Here is a 21,131-nt window from a genome sequence, read left to right as displayed (position 1 = left end):
GGGGTGGAGGCCTGGGGCCCTGGCCGGTCACCGTCGGCAGTGAGGAGGGGTGGAGGCCTGGGGCCCTGGCCGGTCACCGTCGGCAGTGAGGAGCACTGCGCTGGGATGGTGCGCCCGGGGGTAACTCCCGAGAGTCTTGAGGGAGGCTGAGTTTACCTGAGGATAACATTTAGCATCTGCAGGAAGCCAGACTCTCTAGGCAACATCTTTCGAAAGTCACGGTGTGATGACGATCAGGCCACACAGACGCGAGCCCAGGCCAACTCTTCCGAGCGTTCTCCCCACGCCACCTCTTCCGGTCCTCACAGGAACCCTTGGGGCAGGTCCCACACCTAACCCAGCATGGAGAGGTTAAATATGTAGGTGCAGGTGCGCCGGCAGGTGGCGTCCGTGGGCGTCAGTCCTGTGCCGGCATGGTCACTCATGGGGCGGGCATCTGGTGGCTGCACACACACCCCGTTCTGTGCCTGGCTCATCCTTTACCTGGCCTGAGCCCCATCCTCCAGGCAGAGCCACCAGCGGGTGGAAGCCCCATTCTGGAGCCGGCCTGGAGCCCCTGGTTCACTAAGTTTCCTCCACAGAAAGTTCTGTGGGCCTCTCTGAGTGCCAGAATGTCTGCTCACCCCCTATCCTGCCACCGCCCCCTCTTCCTCCATAAGCAAACAAGACTAAGCAAGAGCACCCCAACAGTGGCTGGGTGGGGCAGTCCACGCCCATGACCCCAGAGCTTCAGGAAGCCAAGGCAGGAGGACCACTGGAGCCCGGTTTGAGACCAACTGCAGCAACAGAGCAAGACCTCATTTCTTCAAAAAAGAAAAATTGCACCTGGGTGTGGTGGTGTGCGCCTGGAGTCCCAGCGACTCAGGAGGCCAAGCGGGGGAGAAAGGCTTGAGCCCAGGAGTTTGAGACCAGCCTGAGCAGCATAGCGAGACCCCTTCTCTACAGTTGTTTTAATTAACCGCCATCTGTTCGGGAGCATGAGGTGGACGACTTGAACCGTGAGGTCAAGGCTGCAATCAACCACGATCGCACTGCTGCACTCCAGTCTGGGCCACAGAGCCAGGCCCTGTGTCCAAAAGAAAAAAGACAGTGGCACAGAGATAAGCACTGGGGGCAGCAGACAGACCATGATGGGGACACGTGAGGGCCACGGAGGGTGGCAGAGAGGCTCCCCCTGGCAGGCAGGTGGCAGAGTTCCTCACACCTGTGGCGGCCTGGCCCTTCCCCCGGGCTGGCCCAGGGGCTTCTCTGAAGGTGAGGAAACTGCAGACAGAAGTCCAGAGGGTGAGAATAAGAGCAGAGCCATCTTGGAGAAGTGGGAGGATGTGCGGGAGCCCTGGAGTCTGGACCAGGCCCCAGGACAGAGGTGCTCTGGGTTTGCGGGAGTCCCTCTAGGGTGTATGGTCTCTTGCACCTTCCCACACTGTCAGCGGCAGTCCACATCGTTCTCATCCACCTCTTCCAATACCGTGTGTGAAAATGGGAACTGTCACTGGTGAGGCTGAACGCCGCTCCCTACTCATTTTTAAACCATTCTGTGCATCCCTTGTTCTTTGTTGCCCAGCTTTTTAGTGGGCTGCCTATCATATTCTCATTAATTTTTAACAAGCTTTTATATAAAATTTATCTGTATGTCATACATACTGCAGTTTCTCTTTTACCTTCTGCCTTTTAATTGTTATTAAGACAGACATTTTTGTGTATATGTCAGTTTTTGAAATATGAAGTGTAATTTATTCTCAGTACAATGCCGGCTCTTAAGGGCACTGTTGAACGGGTGTGCCCTGCCCCGTAGACACGCAACAGGTCGGACATTCCACCCACTGGGACGTTTTCTTCTCCCTCCATCCCCCCGCCCCACCCCACAGAGGCAGCCTTCTGATTTCTGTCCTTGTGTGTTAGCCTTTTCTGTTTTAGAACTCTACATGAATATAGTCAGCCCTCCATATTTTGGGGTTTCACCTCCATTGATTCAGCCAGCTGAGAATCAGCCCGCAGGCACTGAGAGCTGCCGTCCGCATGCCATGCCGGCTTGGTGGAATGTGTGGCTTGGTGGAATGTGCGGGTGCAGAGCCCCAGCGGGGGGTCTTTCAGTCTCACCTTGTCTCTGCTCGTTCACCCTTGTGCCGATATCTGCTGTTCAGCAGCTTAGCGTGTTCTCTTGTGTGTATGGGTTATTCTTTTTTATGGTTAGGTGGATTCTCCCCTATGAACACATGTCATTTGTCAACTCTCCACCTTCGAAGGAGCATGTGGGTTGCGTCCAGGGTGTGACCAGAGCTGCCATGCACATGCTTGTACAGGCTTTCTGTGCGTGTGCCTCCTCTCTCAGGGCAGGTGTGTGTTTAACTTTATAGGAAGGCGCCAAGCAGTTTTCTAAAGTGGTTGTACCGTTTCACACTCTCTTCACTGGCTTTGTATGGTTCTCAAAATAGCATTTCCAACTTGCAACGTACTCCTCTTGCATATTTTCTTCTAGCTAGCCAACAGCTTTTGTTTTTAATGTTTTCCGCTTAAAAGGTGAGATGTGCCCAGAGCTTGGAATGGCCCTGACTTGTGTTTTGGACTCAAATTGCAGCCATGCAGGGGAGAGCAGTGCCTGGGGCAACACCGGAGCAGACGTGCTGGGGCCTGGGCTGGTTCCGTGGGTCTCCACTGGGTCTCTGAGTCAGCCTGGGCTCTGACCCTCTGTCTCCTCCTCCCACTTGCAGCAACAGCAGGAGATGCTGGCCATGAAGCACCAGCAGGAGCTGCTGGAGCACCAGCGGAAGCTGGAGAGGCACCGCCAGGAGCAGGAGCTGGAGAAGCAGCACCGGGAGCAGAAGCTGCAGCAGCTCAAGAACAAGGAGAAGGGCAAAGAGAGTGAGTGTGGGCACAGAAGGCCGGGCAGAGGGAGGGAGTGCAGGCACGGAAGGCCAGGCAGAGGGAGGGAGTGCAGGTGCAGGAAGGCTGGGCAGAGGGAGGGAGTGTGGGTATAGAAGGCCGGGCAGAGGGAGGGAGTTCAGGCACAGAAGACCAGGCAGAGGGAGGGAGTGCGGGCACGGAAGGCAGGGCAAGGGGAAGGGAGTACGGGCACAGAAGGCCGGGCAGAGGGAGTGCAGGTGCAGGAAGGCTGGGCAGAGGGAGGGAGTGCAGGCATGGGCTCTGGAAGGTGGAGGGCAGAGGGAGGGAGTGCAAGAAGGCACTGGGGCAGCACCCCAGGGAGTGGATCAGGGGCGGCTGAGCCTCACCTTGGTGACTCTTGCCACTTCGCCTGTGCTGGGTTTCTAAGAAGTAGGTTAGGAATGGAACCCCCACCCCTGGTAGGGACAGTGAGTGTGACAGTGTGTCGGGCCACCCATGGTTAGCTTCCGCAGTGGACCAGAGTCCATGGATTTATCTTTGTTTAGGGCTACAGGATTCAATATCGACATCAAAGTAAGGGGCATTCAGCCTGACTTTTGGTTTGATTTAAAGATTTTAAAGACTATTTGGCAGGATTCCTAATAGACTTAAAAATATTAAAAGCCATAAAGCATTCCAGATGCACAGTGAATTTTATCTGTGAGTTCTGCCCTGCGTTTTTCAAAGTACTTTTCTTTCGGGAGCACTTTGTAAGTGCCTTGAAAGCAGGTGTTAGGTTGTAGAGTGACACACTGCCCAGTGAGGGCCAGCAGCATGCTTTTCCATGTGCTCCTTCCACGCTCAGTTCTGCCTTCTGTGGTGGCTGTGTTTGTGCGTCTGGAGACCAGCGTGGCCTGTTTTCTTCTAAGAAAAGCCCGTGGTTGGTACTAGCCAGGAGAACATTCTAGTTGGTGTTTCTCCCTTTGGAAAAATTAGAGGGATGCATCTACTGAGGGAAAGGTCACAGTGTCGCGCCTGTGACTGCAGACTGCTGGGCCAAGAGCCCGTGGGCACCTCTGCACGAGGAGGGCACCCCATGTCACCAGTGTGTCTGAGCCCTGGCGTGTCCCTGCATGGGGCTGAGTCTGCTCTGAGCATCTTCTCAGATCTTCACTTAAAAGAACCCTGGACTCAGTGAGTGTTTGTGTCCTTTCTGTGGTCACTTGTTTTAAGTGATACTGTCAGGATCTAATCGCCAGAGCGAGGGCACTTTCACAGGTGCTGCGAGTTTCTGCCCAAGACTTCTGGGCACACTGAACTTGTTTGTTCCCTGGTAATGCTGAAAATGAGTCAAAGTGGTCATTTGCCTCAGGTAATAGGACTCCAGGTGAGGAGAGCAGAGCAATTTACTCTTGTAGGGCTGGCTCATGAGTAGGAAGAGAAGTCTTCATGCACTCCCCTCCCCCAAAGATAACTCCTCTCCTGACGTGTAACAGGGAAGATTAATTTTGCCTGCTTTAGACATGTATATAAATGGAACCCTTAATAGGTAGGATTTTTGTGTTTTGCTTCTTTCTCTGGACATTATGCTTGCGAAATTCGCCCCCACTTTGCATTTAGCAAGAGTTCATTCATTATCTATTATGTATTGCTGCATGTGTCCCATTTATAAATGCACCGATGTAGTCATTTCTTCTTAAGTTAAATTCTTCTCTTAAGCCAGATTTTATGCTTCTTTCTGGAGATCCGGAGAGCAGTAAAAGGCTCGTCTACCCAACTCTTACTTGCCTGTGGCCTCTCATTCAGCAGACACGAATCGCATACCTACTCTGCACCCAGTCTGGCACCACACACTGCGGATATAAACATGACCTGGCTCATTTCGTAACCAGAGCTATTAAAAGCAGTGCGGCTGTGTGCATTCTGTACATGTTTCTTGGTACCGGTGGGCAAATGTGAAGGGGAGTTGCCGACGTGTAGGCCATGCATGTTGTCACCATTCATATGTGATATCCAAAAGTTTTCAAAGTAGTGCACCACTTTGCACACCTACCAGCCACGTGCAGGGGTTCCTGTGGCTCTGTGTCTTTACCAACACTTGCTGCTGTCAGTCACTTTAATTTCAGCTCCTCCTCATGCCCTCAGCTGCATTTCTTTGATTGCCAATAAGATGCAGCTTATTTTCATAAGTTTTTTGGCCAAATAAGTATTCCCCTTTTTGTGAAGTGCTTGTTCGGATTTCTTGCCCATTTTTCTGAGGAGGTGTCTCTCCCTTTTTCTTGATTTGGAGTTGTTCTTTTTATGCTGTGGAATCAAGCCCTTGGCCAGCTGCACATGCTGTAAATCTCATCTTCCACTCTGCACTTTGCCTGTTCACCTCTTAATGGCATCTTTCAGGCACAGAAATTCTCTCTTGCACAGTTTCAGCCTTTTCCTTTCCATGATTTTGTGCCTCTTCAAAATCTTGGGTATGTCCTTTTTAATTATCTCCTAGGAGCTGATTCCACCCAGAATTGATACAAATGGGCTTTTGTGATTGCATTGACTTGGTTCAAATTGGGAAGATGTGATATTTTTGCAACATTGATTATTTAGCTTCTTCAATTTTTAAAAATAATTTCTTAATAGTTTTATGTTTAGGAGGCTTGCATATATTTGATTAAATATATTTCAAGCCATTTGATGGTTTTGGTTGCTATTGTGAATGGCTTGGTGTTTGTAATTTTGAAAAGCAGTCAGTTTTTAGCTGTTGATTTTGTGTCCAGCAACCTTGTTGAACTCAAATATCCTAATCATGAATAGATTGTTTTGGATTTTCAACATTTAGAATCATGTCATCTATGAATAATGACAAGATTGCCTCTTTTCTAATTGGAATACCTTTTATGTCTTTCACTCACTGATGTTATAGAATGGGCTGAGATTGTCAGTAGAATATTGAATTGAGGCCATGACGGCAGGCACACTTGTCTGGTTCCCAGTTTTCTCTTCAGTGCCATGTTTTCTGTAGGGGCTTTGTATTTTTTGCTCATTTGTCTACTTGTTTTTGACAGGTGCTATTTATTAGATTATGGAAGTTTCCCTTCCATTCCTTGTTTGCTCAGGGTTTCAGTACGAATGGATATTGATTTTTATCAGGTGCTGTTTCAGCATCTTTTGAGATGATTATATGATTTTCTGTTTTATTTGGTTAATGAAGTAAAGTATATGGATTTATTTGAATATAAATTCTAACTGGCATTTTAAAAATAAGTCCACTCAACTTGGTTGTAATACATTATCTTTTATGTAGTGAAAATTTGGATTTGCAAATATTTTATTTTATATGATTGCAACTATGTTCATGAGGGAGACTGCCAAGCAGTTTCCTTTCTCAGAACGTCCTCATCGAGTTTTGGCATCTTTACTGTGCTGGCCTCAAAATGAGTTAAGCATCATTCCTCTCTCCTTTGTATTCTCCGGCAAAGTTTATTTAACATGGATATTATTTTTTCCTTAAGTATCTTGTGAAACTTACCGTTAAAGCCATCTAATCCGAAAGTTTTCTTGGTGCAAAGGTATTTGATTACATATTCAATTTTTAAAATAGCTTAGGGACATTTCCCCCCTCGATCAGTTTAGTTAAGTTGTATTTTTTCAAAAGGAATATATGCCTTTGTTATACATTTTTGAATTTTTGGTATGGTGGTTTTTGCAATCGTGTCTTTTTCCGGTGTTATTGATGTTTGTCAGACCTTTAGTGATGTCTTCTTTTTCATTCCAGAGATTGGTTGGTTTGCTCTTTCTCTTTATTGCTGTTTTGTTTTGCTTTTGTTTTTCTCATTCTCTCCAGAAGTTTAGCAGTTATTCTTTTCAAAGAACTAACTTTTGACTTTATAGATGTTGTTTGTTGAATATCAATTTTCTTAATTTCTACTATTTTTATTATTTTTCTATCTAATATTTTCTTAGGGTGTATTGTGTGGCTTTTGTAGCTTTTTGATATAGATACTTAGAGCCTTGATTTCAGCCTTCTTTTCTAACATAACATTTATTAGCTATACATTTTCCTCTAAATGCAGCTTTATCTGCATCCCATGGGTTTTGATATGTCATTTGACAATCTTTGTCTTTCAGTTCAGTTTGGCCCATTTACATTTAATATAATTATTGATATGTTTATGCTTAAATCTATTATTGTACAATATGAATTCTAATTATCTCAAGTATTCTAATTCACTTTTCTTGCTTTTATTGTATTTTTAATGATATATATATATATATTTCTGCAGCTTGGTAATCACTATTTTGCTGTTTCTTTACTGATTACCATTAGAATTTCAACAACCATCTTTAATCTATCATAGCCTTATCTAAATTAATATTTTTGGGATACTTTGACTCTCAACTTATATACTATTTTCACCTATATTTAACTCTAAATTTATCTTTAACATCACAAGACATTGCTATTATTACTATATGTAGTCAAGATTTACTCATAAATTTATCTTTTATACTTGTATTCATTTCTGCATGTCCGAACTTTGGTCTGTTATGTTCTTTAATCCTTTACTTTAATGCAGGTCAGATGGCTATGAATTTTTTTTCTGTTCAAAATGTGATTTCACGTTAATCGTTGAAGGTTATTTTTGCCGAGTATAGAACCCTAGGTTTGTATTTAGTTTCCTTCAGCACTTTGAGAATGCCATTCCAGGCTCTTCTGACTTCCGTTGTTAACCTCCAAAAAGTAGCTGTCCATCCTATTGTTCCTTCTTTGGAAATAATCGTTTTTCCCTGGCTATTTTTAAGATTTTGTCTTTGGTTTTTTGAGGTTCTTCTTTGATGTGCTTAACTGTAGTTTTTTAAATTTTAATTTCTTCTGCTTGGGATTTGTAGTTCCTAATCTGTTGTTTCATACTGTTATCAATTCTTAAACATGATTATTCTCAAACTTTATCTCAACAAAAACTGCCTTTGCCTCAGTGTTTCCATGTAACCTGTCTGGGACTTTAGTTATAAGCCTGTGTTGGATTAGCTTTCAGTACCCCTAAGTTTCTGAAGTTATTTTTGTGTGTGCGTTTTCCCTTTCTTTTGCCTCAGTGCGGGTATTTTCTTCCAATTTATCATCCACTTCACCAATTTGTGCTTTACCTGCACAATAATCTGCTATTAAACGCATCCATTGGATTTTAAATTTATTTGGTTTTCAGTTCTAGGATTTTCATGTGGCCCTTTTTCATAGTTTTCCATAGAATTTCTCAATCTTATTTTGTTTCTGCACATAGTGCAGTTATTTTGGAGTCTGTGACTGGTGACACTATTCTCTGGGTGACTGGTGACACCATTCTCTGGTCCTATGGCAAGGTTCTTCCTGCCTGTTGTTTCTCTTTGTGTGTGTGTGTGTGTGTGTGTGTGTGTGTGTGTGTGTATGTGTGTGTGTGTGAAATTGTGTTTCTTTTGACACTTGGATGTTTTCGGTTGTGTGTCTGACTTAGTGCTGTTGTGATGACGGGGGACCTGGGATCGTGACACATTTCTTTCTAGTGAACTTTGCGTTGCTTCTTGTAGTTGAGCAGAAGTGGCCAAGCTTCTTAAGCCTCTTAATGCAGTCAGTTTGGAGCTAATTCCAAGTTGGGTTTCAGGCCTTCCGGGAGCTGGTGGATTTCTGGCCATATTTACTCATGAGGCATTGCCCTTTGTGGTCCTACCCACAAGGCCGCGAGGTTTATTGAGGCCCTTTCATTTTTCTCAGATTTCGTTGCCCTATCAAGGGCCTCTTCTGAAACCCACTGTTGGCTCCACAGAATGGGCTGCCGGAGGGTGGGGCCCAGCTTCCTGTCTCCGACCTCGGCCCTGGTGCTCCACCCTGCACTGATGGCATCTGTGTCTTCAGACGGAAGGCTCGGGTGCTGTGTCCAGGTCTTCTGGCCATTTCCCGTGGGTTGAATTGAATTGCCTGAGTAAAGCTTGTTGAGGTTGCATGACTGAGAACACAGTGGACGAGGAGCACTTCCGGTTTCCTGACACCGTCTTCTTTTCTTTATCCTGTTTACATTCTTCGTTACATTTGGAGTGAAAGGGTATGTTAGTATTTCCTTTTGGTGATTTGCCTTCATGTAATTTCTAGATTGTGAAATTGGCATTTTGCCTTTAATTAATCACACTAGATTTGAAGTTTCCCCAAATAGGACATTTTTGTTCATTTGTTTGTATTTGAAATCCTTGTGTTCTAAAAGGAATTAAATAACCACTAAGTAAATTCAATTAGTAAGTTTATTTTTAATGTAATGAATGTTATAAGAAACTAATGCTAAATTAGAATTGAGATATAACCTAAACTGTATTATTATTATGCCTATATTATTTTGTACATTTTTATAAATACTTGCTAATTTCAAACTAGATGTATTTTTCCTAAGAGTACATAGCTAATGCACTCTGAGTTTTTAGTTTATTTCTCTGTTTAGCTGTTTTCAAGTTCTTGGTTGTTGTTTTTGTCCATAAAAATAACACTTTTATACTGATCAGTTATCACATTTTACTCTTGCCATAATAAATTTCACTTTAGCTGGTAGAATTTCAAGGCAGAAGGCCTCTGAGGAGGCTTTATATTCCATTTTAAGTCTAATTTTTGAATCAGGATTTGAAAGTGAGCACTAAATCTGCATGCTGGGTCTGGTTCCCGTCACACTGATTAGATAAGATGGTGACTGAATCCCCCAGGGATTGCCGACAGGGCAGAGCTTCCAGACGTGGCTGCAGAAGGCCTGAGGAGAAGGCACTTGCGACGGGCCACGTGCACACTCTCTGCATGCAGAGCCGGCCCTGCGGGTAGCGGAAGGCCGTGCTGTGGGTCTCCATTCACCCCAGAGTGTTCTGCCGAACGAATCCCGTATGGAACCTGACTGGCAGTGTTCTCGCTCCTGGAGCTCCTGGAGTGGCCCTAGTGTACTGCCTGGGTTGAGGACAAGGAGTCCAGTAGAATCCTCTGGCTTCACCTATGAGGAATCCGAGCAGCTTAGAGGCTCCACGGCCAGCCAGGCGTGGCCCACCCCGTGCGGTGGCTTTCGGTATCAGAAAACTGCCTCCACGGATGACAGCACGTGGTCCTCATGAGAGCCCTGTGCACAGGGCTTTTCCATGTCCGTGCTGTGCTCGTGACGCCGCAGTGCAGAGGCCCGAATTGGACCGCGTCGCAGGGGTGGGCGCCGCAGCTGATGCCCTGGAGCCTCCGCCCGGGCTCCAGCCTCTCCCCACACTGCTGTGTTTGGTGGGTAGCCAGTGTGTGTATCCTACGGATTTCTCTTTGGAGTAAGGAAAATAGTTGCTTACCAAAGAATTGAAGTTTAAAATTTAAATATCAGCTGTTTGATTTGCGTCGCAGCTAAGCAACAAATAACAGATTTTGAGATTGCCAAAAAGCAGCGTGGTCTAAATTACTTCCTCAGAGCTCACCAGCCTCTTCCAATCAAAATACCATCTTGAGGCTCACAGACTCTGAAAAGACTTTACTTCAGAAAACATTTGGGACCCATTGACCAGCCCCAAACCATCCCTGCCCTGCACCCGAAGCCGTCCCTGCCCTGCACCCTTAACGGGAGCTCTGGAATGTTCCTGCCTCCGCAGCCCCGTCACAGGCAGCAGTCATGGTGGTTTTCACTGTGGATTTGGGTGGTCAGGTTTTATTATTAATAATAAACTGTACAGTTGGGGACTTGGCAAGCTTGTGTCGGCTCTGCAGCCCTCAGAGTGTGGTCTTGTGGTGAGGACGCAGGGCCGGCAGGCCCCCGCAGTGGACGCCTCTCGGGGGCTCTTATGTGAGCGGGGCCCGGGGGCCGCGTCTTCCCCTGTGAAGGAGCCTCTTGTTTGCGCTGGAGGAGCTGGGGTGGGCTGGCACAGGGACACGAGGATCTCCAGCGCCTGAGCGTTTGAAAGCACGGCGCCCAGCATCTGTTTATTCTCCTGGGCTTTTTCTTAAAGTGAATTTCTTATTGAGTATTTAATAAATACCGTTACACTTGTAAACATTTACATTACTTTTAATTTTAAATAATTCCTGCACTTTTATTTATTGATACCAAGTAATGTGATGCATTTGACTGAACGGTGAATTCTTAGAATTGGTGGCAGTTTTCATCACGCTTAGCAAGAATACACTGTCTTTAATCAACTAGGTTTTGATTTAGAATAACAGCACCTGGGAATCTAAGACACACACCTCTTGACAGAAACTCGGGAGGGTGCGGAGCCGCGTGGCATGAATGCAGCTGCGCTTTCACCCACCATGGCTCCCACGTGCAGCCCCGCAGGGAGTGCAGCACAGGCACTGAGCAAGTCCTTTGCTTTGTGTAAAAATGACCTGAAAGGCTGTTTAAAGGTTGAACACCTGATGCCGAAAGTCATTAGGTGTCCCTTCTGTGAAGCTGCGCCTTCTTCAGAGCCAATGGGGTGGGATAAAAAGAGCACTCTCAGGCAAAAGCCAGGCAAAACCTGTGACAGCTCCGTCTTCTGGACTTGCCAGGTTCGGGCCACCGCCCTCCGGGAGCACAGCCATCCCTCCACACCTGCCCGCCCCGCCCGGAGCTGCTGTCCTCCTCTGTCTGCCCCGCTCGGCTGTTGCTTGCCCTATTCCTTCGGTCCCAGGCACGCTCTCTGCCCCCTGGTATGGGAAGAACATGGCCTTTTTCCTCCACCTCCTCGTCTCTGTTGGCCAGAACCGGCAGGCATCTCATAGAGCCTCCGTAGAAACCTCCATCCAGGGGATGAGTGATACCCAATGTGAATTTAAAAAAAAAAAAAAGGTCAAAGTAAAACTTAGGGTGGTCTGCTGTCCATTTATGGAGTGGGTTTTTTCATTCTCGAACTTGAAGTGAGAAGCCTGTTGACAGATGAGCATGTGTACCTGGAAGTGCAGAAACAGGGTGGGGTCAGGCTTGGCCCTTATTTTGAATACTGTCCTAATAAAGTCTGAAAGAAGACCCCTTAGTGATCGGAAAGATCGTGAATCTATGACTTACGTTTCTTGTGTTTCCTGCTGGCCAGGCCTGTGCGGGGCGTGGCTGGGGCATGAACCCCAGCAATGCCACCCACCCTGCTTGGGGTGCGAGCTTATCATCTGCATCACCCAACCCTGTGTGGAGGGAGCCAGGCTGTGGCCAGGTCACCCTTTGCCACCGAGTGGTGTTGCAGAAGCAGGGAGAGGGTGTGGGTCACAAAGGCAGGTCTGCTGGCCCTCTTCCTGGAGTGTGTGCCCTCCCTCGTGGAAGGCCAGTGGGTCTACAGTAGTAGCTGTCCCTGTGCTCTGGGAACCGGTGTTTTGAGGAACTAAGGCTGACTGCACTGACTTAGGGTCCGCTGGGAAGCGCTGAGGGCATCCTTGTCCCGCACACTGAGAACCTGCTTCCTGCCCTGCTCTGCTGTGTCCACTCAAGGACGGCCGTGTAGAGGGACCTGCAGGGCCATCCCCTCCAGCTGGCCATCTGGGTTCTCGTCGTCACTGTCACCTGCATCATTGTGCGATTTGACCACTTCCCTGTACCGTCAGCAGCATGGATAGAACCAAAAAAAACGTTAGCAGCGTAAGGCAAAAAGTCTGTGCTACCCACTTCATTTTGGATTTCGTCAGTAAAGCTAAGCTGATTCCTCGTTGGCAGATTTGCCTTCTCCTTTTGAAAATTGGTCATCTGTGTTCTCTGCTCACTTATCTTCCCCACCGCCTGGCCTTTCCTTTGATTCCTGGTTGTGGAGGCAGCTTGTATGTTTACAAGGTTAACTCTCTGGTTTAGGTCTGGGTCTGTTTTTTCAAAGTTCGCAGCCTGTTGCTGATAATCTTTTAGGAATCCCAGTGATCACATGCCTAGGAATGGTAGAAGCAAATGGTTTCCATAAACGTGTGGTATTCTCGCAAGTCCCCTTACAGACAGACAATTAGGCTGCAAGTGCTTGTAAGTAATGCTCACGTCTAAGGCTAGGTGCCTGGATCCCTTCTGTACCCCTCCCACCCAGTCACAACTCGGGTGATGAGACCATTTTCAGCAGCATGCGCTGGGGCCCATCACGGGCACAGCTCTGCTCGAGCAGTGACGTCATTTCCTCAGACCATGAGAGCCCCAAGCCTAAAGCCGGCTGCCTCCCAGTGGACCTTCCCAGATTCGTGCTGGTGGTAGTGTAGTTAACTGTGTTTGCTGGCCAGTCTAGTGCCGGCCCATCTAGTGCCAGCCCCACCACAGCCTGGGTGGACCCTGTTTCCAAGGGTCTCGTTGCTAGCAGGCATTGAAGTTCCACCTTGATGTAGCAGGAGTGGGGTTCTGCTGGGGACTCAGGGTGTATGTCACTGACAAAACTCCACTTGTGAGTGGCAGCAGACATTTGATATGTGATGATGGTGGCAAGGAAAATAGTTTTTCTAATGATATTAATTATTTATTAGCAGTTTGTCAAAATATCCATAGAGCCTTCGATGCTAAAATCCATTTCTGAGCCATGAGAGTGAGTCATGAAAAAATATTAGCAAACAACCCAGCGAATGAAAACCGAACACCAGAGCCAAGGATAAAGTTACAATCATTGCTTATTAAACTGTTGACAGGAAGAACGATTGCAAAGTTTCAAGGAAAGGGGGAGATTCACAAAGGAAAATGTAAACTAGATTCATAAAAACAAGCATTTGAACAGTTTACCCAAATTGTACAGGGAAACAAGAGGCAGGGTAAATGTTTGCGTGCACTCGCGCACACACACAGAGACATGCACACACACACACAACAGCCAAAAGTTGTGAACCAGGGCATCAGTAAGATCTGGTAACTGAGCTGACCTTACCTGAGGCGCACCTATAAATAGGCATTCTCATCCCCCAGAACACAAGGTGTTCTCCATCCACAGCTGGGGGATGAGATTGCCTATTTATAGCTGTAACATGGGGTTTCACCAAGCCAGGGCTGGCATATACTAGGCTCTCACTACAGCCATTATTATAGGAAACTCACATAACTCCAGTAGACAAAGCCATGAAACGCACACACACACAGATCCACACCACCACTGTGCACATCACAGAAAGATTCCTAAGAACAAATAAGCCAAGGACATGACATACCTTGCAAGACAGAAAATAAGTCCGTGTCCAGCGGTGCTCAGGGATACTTCACAGTGATGCTTGCTGGCTTTGTGGCTTTGGGAAGTGGTGATCTGAGGGGCAGCAGGAGGGACAGCTGACCCCGGTGCAGGTGGATGGGTGGTTCGGTGGCTCAATGTGTAGAGACACTTTGCTTTTGTTTTTTTCTTTTGAGACAGGGTCTCACTCACATTGCCCTGGGTGAAATGCAGTGGTGCAGTCTTGGCTCACTGTAGCCTGGACTTCTTGGGCTCAGGTGATTCTCCCACCTCAGCCTCCCAAGTATCTGGGATTACAGGCATACGCCACCACACTAGGCTAATTTGTGTATTTTTAGTAGAGACAAGGTTTTGCCATGTTGTCCAAGCTGGTCTCGAACCCCTGGGGTCAAGCAATCTGCCCTCTTCCGCCTGTCAAAGTGCTGGGATTACAGGCGTGAGCCTTGACAGCAATTTAGCAAGATGTGTTGCGGTTAGAAGATGATGCTTGTAGTCTTTCACAGCTCTGTCCTGAGCAAGTCCTTCCAAAGGTGGTCAGCATTACTCACTCAGAAATGTTCACTGCAGTGTGGTTTCTAACAAGCACACCTGCCTGCTGGTCAGGAAGTGGTTTTGTAAACCATGCTTCATCACCTCAAGGTGTGTTTTTAGCATTACAAACACCCCGAGTATTACTCAATACGAGGAAGCTGTTGAAGGCGCTGGAAGCACCACGCAGCCAGGTGTAGATCGGAGGCAGGTAGCTCAGCGCTCGCAGGCCCTGCGTTCAGGCGGTGAGACTGGCCTTGTTCGCCAGTTCTCCTTAACGAGGCTTTGAAAAATAATCACCGCCGCGGAAGAAAACCACAGTTTCTAATTCAGTCCCACTCGGTGCCGTGACTCTGCCTGAGCCTGAGCTGCCAGGCTGGAGAGGACAAGCGCTGCCCTTCGCAGAGCCGGCACGGGTGGAAATAGGCTGCCTGGGGGACCGTCCTTGTCCCCGCGTGATGCTTCCATCTGCACAAAACTTTCTCTCTTAGACTCTGCTTTGCGGCAGCAGGAATGCAACCACCGTGCTGCCAGTGCCTAATTCAGAGTGCTCTTTTTGGTCGGAATATTAAACTGCCTTCAGAAGTGGGTTTTATGTTAGCTAACAATCAGTCTTTTGGATGATTAAATCTGCATTTTAAATAGAAAGCAATTATGTAAAATCTTGACAGGAAGAAGACCGCGTATGAAAAACTCCTCATGGCCTTGGTGGCTCTTTGAGGAAGCTTCGCTCACAGGGCGCAGCGTGCTGAAGGTGCATAGCAGTCCCTGCCGTCCCCCCGTGCCCACTGCCCTGCATTGCTGCCATGGGCCGGAGCCACACTTCACCCTCCTGCTGTGCTTTCTCCCACGCCAGGTGCCGTGGCCAGCACAGAAGTGAAGATGAAGTTGCAAGAGTTTGTCCTCAATAAAAAGAAGGCGCTGGCGCACCGGAACCTGAACCACTGCCTTTCCAGCGACCCTCGCTACTGGTATGGGTAAGTGTGGGCGTGGGGAGCACCCCGGCCTCTCACAGGGCCCAGAGCACCGCGTGATCATTGGTAGATTTGCATGGACCCAGTTGTGCACCCACTGGGCAGGGAGGGAAGGCAAGGAATTGAAACCTCAGGCACAGTGGCGCTCGGATGTGGGTGTCGTGGTCTGGGTGCACTCTCGAGGCAGCCATCCTCACGGGGGGGCTGCCTCCAGAGGGACCGAGTGGTGGTCCCCGGGCTGGCGCCTGTCGTCATTCTTGGGAATGTTGTGCCGTTTTTCAGCCACAATAAGAACCGCTTACACTGGAACTCCTGTCTGAACCCTCAGTGCTCTGACAGCGTTTCCACCTGGCTTCTCATTGATTCTTAGGCTAGTCAGGAAGGCCCTGTGGTACTCCTATTATTTTACATTAGGAACCCCTGCCAGAGCCCACGCAGTTGACAGAGACCACAAAGGCCTGTTCATCTGAGGACTGGAGGAAGCCGACATGCCGTGCAAACGCCGGGCTTCGGAGGCGAGTTCACAGAGGCCTCGTGGGAGCGCAGTGGCGAGGTTGCGTGGCTTTAAACAGTAGCAAGGGCAACGGAGGATGGCTTTGAAATGTAGTTTTCTGTGCTCTCAAGGTTCATTTCATTTCTAGAAAAAAAATCCCTTAAGGGAGTTTTTAAAAATCAAAATATAATCAGTAATTTCATTGGGAAGAAAAATTAGCTATTCTCGAGCCTCAAAATGGACAGCTATCTGTAGTGAAACCCCCCACCCCAGATGCAAGCCCCCTTGTTTCCGTGGAGGCCATCAGCTACCCTGACACAACCCAACAGGCATTTCAATGGAGGTGGCCCACACCCTCTGCTCCCCTGGTCGCTGTGCCTGCCAGGGGCATGTAAGATGCACTCGGGGCAGATATACCGCCGGGATTTGGGTAACTCGACCAGGGACACAAAAGCTCACAAGGAGGAGTGGGAACCGGCGTCTGTGGGAGGCAGCACAGGACAGCAGTGAGCCACGGGGCGCGACACGGGACAGCAGTGAGCCATGGGGCCGCGACACGGGACAGCAGTGAGCCACGGGCCACGACACGGGACAGCAGTGGGCCACGGGGCCGCGACACGGGACAGCAGTGGGCCACGGGCCGCGACACGGGACAGCAGTGAGCCACAGGGCCGCAACACGGGACAGCAGTGAGCCACGGGGCGCGACAAAGGAGGAGGCTTCCTGAGAATCACTGGCCACCAGCGCCTGGGAGCCCGCTTTGGGGGGACCCCGATCTGCACCCCAGACCCAGTCCACTGCCTCGGCTGGTTGTGGAGAAGCTCCATTGTACCCTGGCTGGGCTGGGGTGTGGAGTTGCAGGGCAGAAGCAGCAAGGGACAGGAGTGTGGATCACAATTCGGGACCAGCAGCCAGGAGCAGGGTGGGCTGGGGCCTGGCGGAGGTTGGAGAGCTGGAGTGCAGAGCCTGCCAGGCCAGGACGGGGCCACCTTAGGTCCCCATGGGCAGGGAGGAATGAGGCAGCTGAGCAAGGGAGCTTTGGGTCGACAGTGATCGGAGTGCAGCAAACACGGGCCGTCCTTTCTGAGGAGGAGCTCGGGGTCTGGGAAGCTATGGCAGGAAGGTGCAGGAGCAGAGCAGTGGGGCGGAGGGAAGCAGGGGTGGCAGTGAGCACAGAGCAGCCCTGCAGGGCGGCCACGGCAGCATGCAGGAAGGTGGGGGCCTGCGCCTGCTCACCTGGGAGAGGGTGGAGAATGGACAGGGGCCGAGGCTGGCAGGAAGAGAGGCTGGACAGTGGCTTGGACTTGAGCAGAGGATGGAGTAGCAGGTCCAGGGAAAGACTGCACCAGCTGCTGGGGAGGCTTCAGGAGAAGGGGTGGCCTGGGGAAGCCTCAGGGCACTGGGCACCTGCTGAGAGACGGGAGATGGGGGCTTCCAGGGAGCAGGGGTGACAAACAGAGTGGCTGGGGCTGGGAGACTCACTTTTCCTGGAACTCCCCAGGTGAGCCAGGTGGTCAGGGTGGGTGTCTTGGCCTGGACAAGGCCAGCCTGCCCTATCTTTAATGGCATGGAGCAGGGGTACCTTGTCACAGAGGGCTCTGGGGACGCTCAGGCTGGAGGGGGAAGGGCTTGGTCTCAGGTCAGCGAGAGGACAGGTTTGTTTTCGTGGAGTCTGGTGCCTTTCTTGTTCTGTCATGTTTGAACCCTAATCTAAACATCATGGAGCGGTGGCAGAAGCTTTGTCAGAAAACCAGCTCTTCATGGGGGAGAGCTGAGACCATGACCCCAGCCTCACACCATGCACAATTAGTTCAGGTGTCATAGACCTGAGCTTAGATGTGTAACTGATGAAACTTCTGGAAGGAGACCTGGGAGAAACCTTCACAACCTTGATGGGGAGGGGAAGACAAGATTTCTTAGGTCGCCACAATCATGGACTGGATACCAAAAGCTCAAAACAATGCATTTCCTCAAACTGAAACACTTCTGCTCTTTGAAAGGCCCAACAAGAAAATAAAAAGGCAAGCTACAGAATGGGAGGAAATATTCACAATGCATGTATCTGACAAACCACTTGTACCCAAAGCGTAGATAGAGCTCCTATAACTCAATAATAAAAAGACAAGCAGCCCACTTAAAAATATGGGCAAAAGGTTTGAACAGGCACCTCACAAACAAGGCACAGGGATGGCCAGTAGGTGTGGAAAGGTGTTCGGTGTCGCTAGTCATCAGGTGAATGCAAAGCAGAGTGGAGGCAGGCGGCCCCTTCATTCCTGCTGGGAACAGGCCAGGGCTGGAGCAGATGTGGGGTCCGGCATCCCTGAGCCTCCACGTGCTGCCTGTTGGAATCTGAGTCACACAGCCATTTGGGGAAACAGACAGGCAGTTCCCTACAGTGACAAATACCCACCAGCTCTGTGACCCAGCAATGCTCCTTCTCCGGGTTTGCCCAAGACACATGAGAGCAAGCAACACCACGACTCGTCCTCTTACGGTCACAGTCGCCAAAGAATGGGAACAACCAAGCGCCCGTCATCAGGGGACTGGCTGCGCAAACGGGCACCCGACGTGCTGGTCTGCTACTCTGCAGAGATGAGGAACAGACCGCTGGCGCCTGCAGCAGCTTGCGGGACCCTCAGAGGCACGGTGCCTAGACAGAGAGGCTGCCCCCATGACTCCACTGATGAGAAATTCAGAGTCAACAAAGAGAGTTGATCATGGGAGAAAGCAGACCCGGGACTGGAGGTTGCAGGCGGCCGCAGAGGGGCGTGCTGAGAGATGGCGCTGGGTCTTCATCAGAGGTGGACTCCGTGGGTGTCTACATGAGTCAGAGCTCCAGCTTCAGACTGCTGTGACAAGATGGCACCTTCCAATGTGGCTGCCACAAGCCACACGTGGCTACCAAGCACTTGAAACGTGGCTGGGGCCAACCGGGTCATGCCGTAGATGCAAAGCATGGGATTTCAGAAGCTTGGTCCGAAGGACCACAGTGTCTCAGCAATAAATTTATATTGAGTATACGTTGAAAGGATTCTGTTTATAATGGTTAATAGAGTACTAAAGCTGATTCCACTCATTTCTTTTTGTCCATGTTAAGGTGGCTACTAGGAAGTTCCAAAGCTCTCACGTGGCTCCCGTCATCTTACATTTCTGCTGGAGTGTCCTGGCGCGTGTGGTTCAGCGTTGTATTTGCGGGAAATCCCTGGTGCAAATGTGATGAAAGGCAGTGGTTTGGAATGTCAATGGTTGAGTTTGTGTGAAGCCTGATTCTGCGGTAAAGCCAATGTTTAGAAGAAAACAGCTTCCATCTTCCTCAGGAAGACGAGGATTGCCTTCACATTGGTGTCCAGGTCGGCCCCAGGGCCCCGTGCAGGCTGCGCCTCAGCATCCTGGCCTGGTTTCTCTGTCCCATTCCCAGGCTGCAAGAAATGAACGGTTGAAAAACTGGAAGATAATTTCTGGCTGAGATGAGGTAGAGGGAGCAGCTTGGCAGGTTCTGCCCTTAGGGCTCTACAGGGCGGCCGGCATGACTGTGTGAGTGTGGAGTGTGGGTGGGTGTGAGTCCGGTGAGCTTAGTGTAGGGTGTGACTGTAGGATGCTGAGTGAGGTGAGTGTGAAGTATCAGTGCAAGGTGTGGGAGAGGTAACAGGTGTGAACATGGGATGTGGGTGTGTGTGGAGTGAATGGGGTGTGAAGTGGGTGTGAATGAGGTGTGGGTGGTTGTGAGGCATGAAGTGTGTGGGTGTGGGGTGTGTGTAAGGTGTGAGGTGGATGTGGGGTGTGAGTTGGGTGTGTGGGGGATGCAGGTATGAGTTTGTGTAAGGAGTGGGGTGTGTGTGAGGTGGGTGTGCAGTGTGGATGTGAGTAGTGTGCAGTGCAGGTGTGAGTGGTTGTGTGAGGTGTGAGTGGTTGTGTGAGGTGTGGGTGAGTAGTGTGAGGCGTGTGTCAGGTGGGAAAAGTGAGATGTGGGTGTGAGTAGGTGGGTGTGAGTAGTTGTGTGAGGTGTGGGTGTGTTTTGAATGAGTTGTGTGACGTATGGGTGTGAGTTGCGTGAGATGTGGGTGTGAGTAGTGAGGTGTGGGTGGGAGTATTGTGAAGTGTGGGGGTGAGTTGTCGGTGCAGGTGTGAGTAGCTGAGCTGCATGTGAGTGTCAGTGTGTTATGAAGTATGGTATGAGTGTGTGAGGTGCAGAGGTGAGTAGTGTGAGGTGCAGGTATCGGTGGGTGTGAGTAGTGGAGGTACAGGTGTGAGCGAGTGTGTGAGGTGCAGGTATGGGTATAGGTGAGAGTGAGGGAGTGAATAGTGTGAGGTGTAGATGTGATGGATGTGAGTTTTGTGAGGTATGGGTGTAAGTGGGTGTTACTAGTGTGTTGTGCAGATGTGAGTGGGTGTTGTGTGAGGCACGGGTGTGCAATTGTGTGAGCAGCGGGTGTAAGAGTAATTGAGGTGCAGCTGTGACTAATTGTGAGGAGCGGGAGTAATTATGTGAGGAGTGGGTGTGAATATATGAGATGCGGGTGTGAGAGTGAGTGTGTGAAGTGGGTGTGAATTGTGTGAAGTGCGGGTGTAATTGTGTGAAGTGTGGGTGTGAGCAGGTGTGAGAGTAATTGTGTGAGGTGTGGGTGTGTGAGAGTACTTACGTGAGAAGCAGGGAGGAGCAGGTGTAATTGTGTGAGGTGTGGGTGTAATTGTGTGAGGTGTGGGTGTGAGTGAAACAGTAATTGTGGTGGGGGTGTGAGTGAAATAATTGTGAGGTGCAGGTGTAATCGTGTGAGGTGTGGGTGTGAGTAATTGAGGTGCAGATGTAATTGTGTAGTGGGCGTAATTGAGGTTTGGGTGTAATTGTGAGGTGCAGGTGTGAGTAATTGTGTGAGGAGTGGGTGTGAGTCAGAGTAATTGTGTGAGGTGCCCGTGTAATTGTGTGAGAAGCGGGTGTGAGAGCAATTGTGTGAGGTGTGGGTGTAATTGTGTGAGGACTGGGTGTAATAGTGTGAAGTGCAGGTGTGTAATTGTGTGACGAGTGGGTGTAATTGTGTGAGGTGTGGGTGTGATTGTGCGGTGTGAGGTGCAGGTGTGATTGTGTAAGTTGCAGGTGTAATTGTGTGGTGTGGGTGTAATTGTGTGAGGTGCAGGTGTAATTGTGTGAGGAGTGGGTGTAATTGTGAGGTGCCCGTGTAATTGTGTGAGGTGTGGGTGTAATTGTGTTAGGTGTAATT

General features: G+C 49.3%; 1 protein-coding gene across 5 annotated transcripts in view; it reads left to right on the top strand.

The window, feature by feature from the left end:
- The window catches only part of HDAC4 (histone deacetylase 4), a 185,344-nt gene that overhangs the window by 53,186 nt on the left and 111,027 nt on the right, over window positions 1-21,131 (top strand). For 3 of the 5 annotated variants that reach the window (XM_017537830.2, XM_017537827.2, XM_017537829.2), the window contains exons 3-4: window positions 2,712-2,862; window positions 15,305-15,425. In XM_017537830.2, coding sequence (XP_017393319.1) covers window positions 2,712-2,862; window positions 15,305-15,425 — 272 coding nt within the window. Of the gene's footprint in view, window positions 1-2,711; window positions 2,863-8,327; window positions 8,886-15,304; window positions 15,426-21,131 lie in introns of those variants that run through there. The other 2 variants (XM_037741778.1, XM_037741777.1) reach the window with 2 other exon arrangements.

Source organism: Cebus imitator, unplaced genomic scaffold (genome assembly GCF_001604975.1).
Source record: "Cebus imitator isolate Cc_AM_T3 unplaced genomic scaffold, Cebus_imitator-1.0 Scaffold106, whole genome shotgun sequence".
In the NCBI taxonomy this organism is placed as follows: domain Eukaryota; kingdom Metazoa; phylum Chordata; class Mammalia; order Primates; family Cebidae; genus Cebus; species Cebus imitator.
The sequence above is the reverse complement of the archived record's forward strand: the minus strand, read 5'-3'. Positions and strand labels throughout refer to the sequence as shown.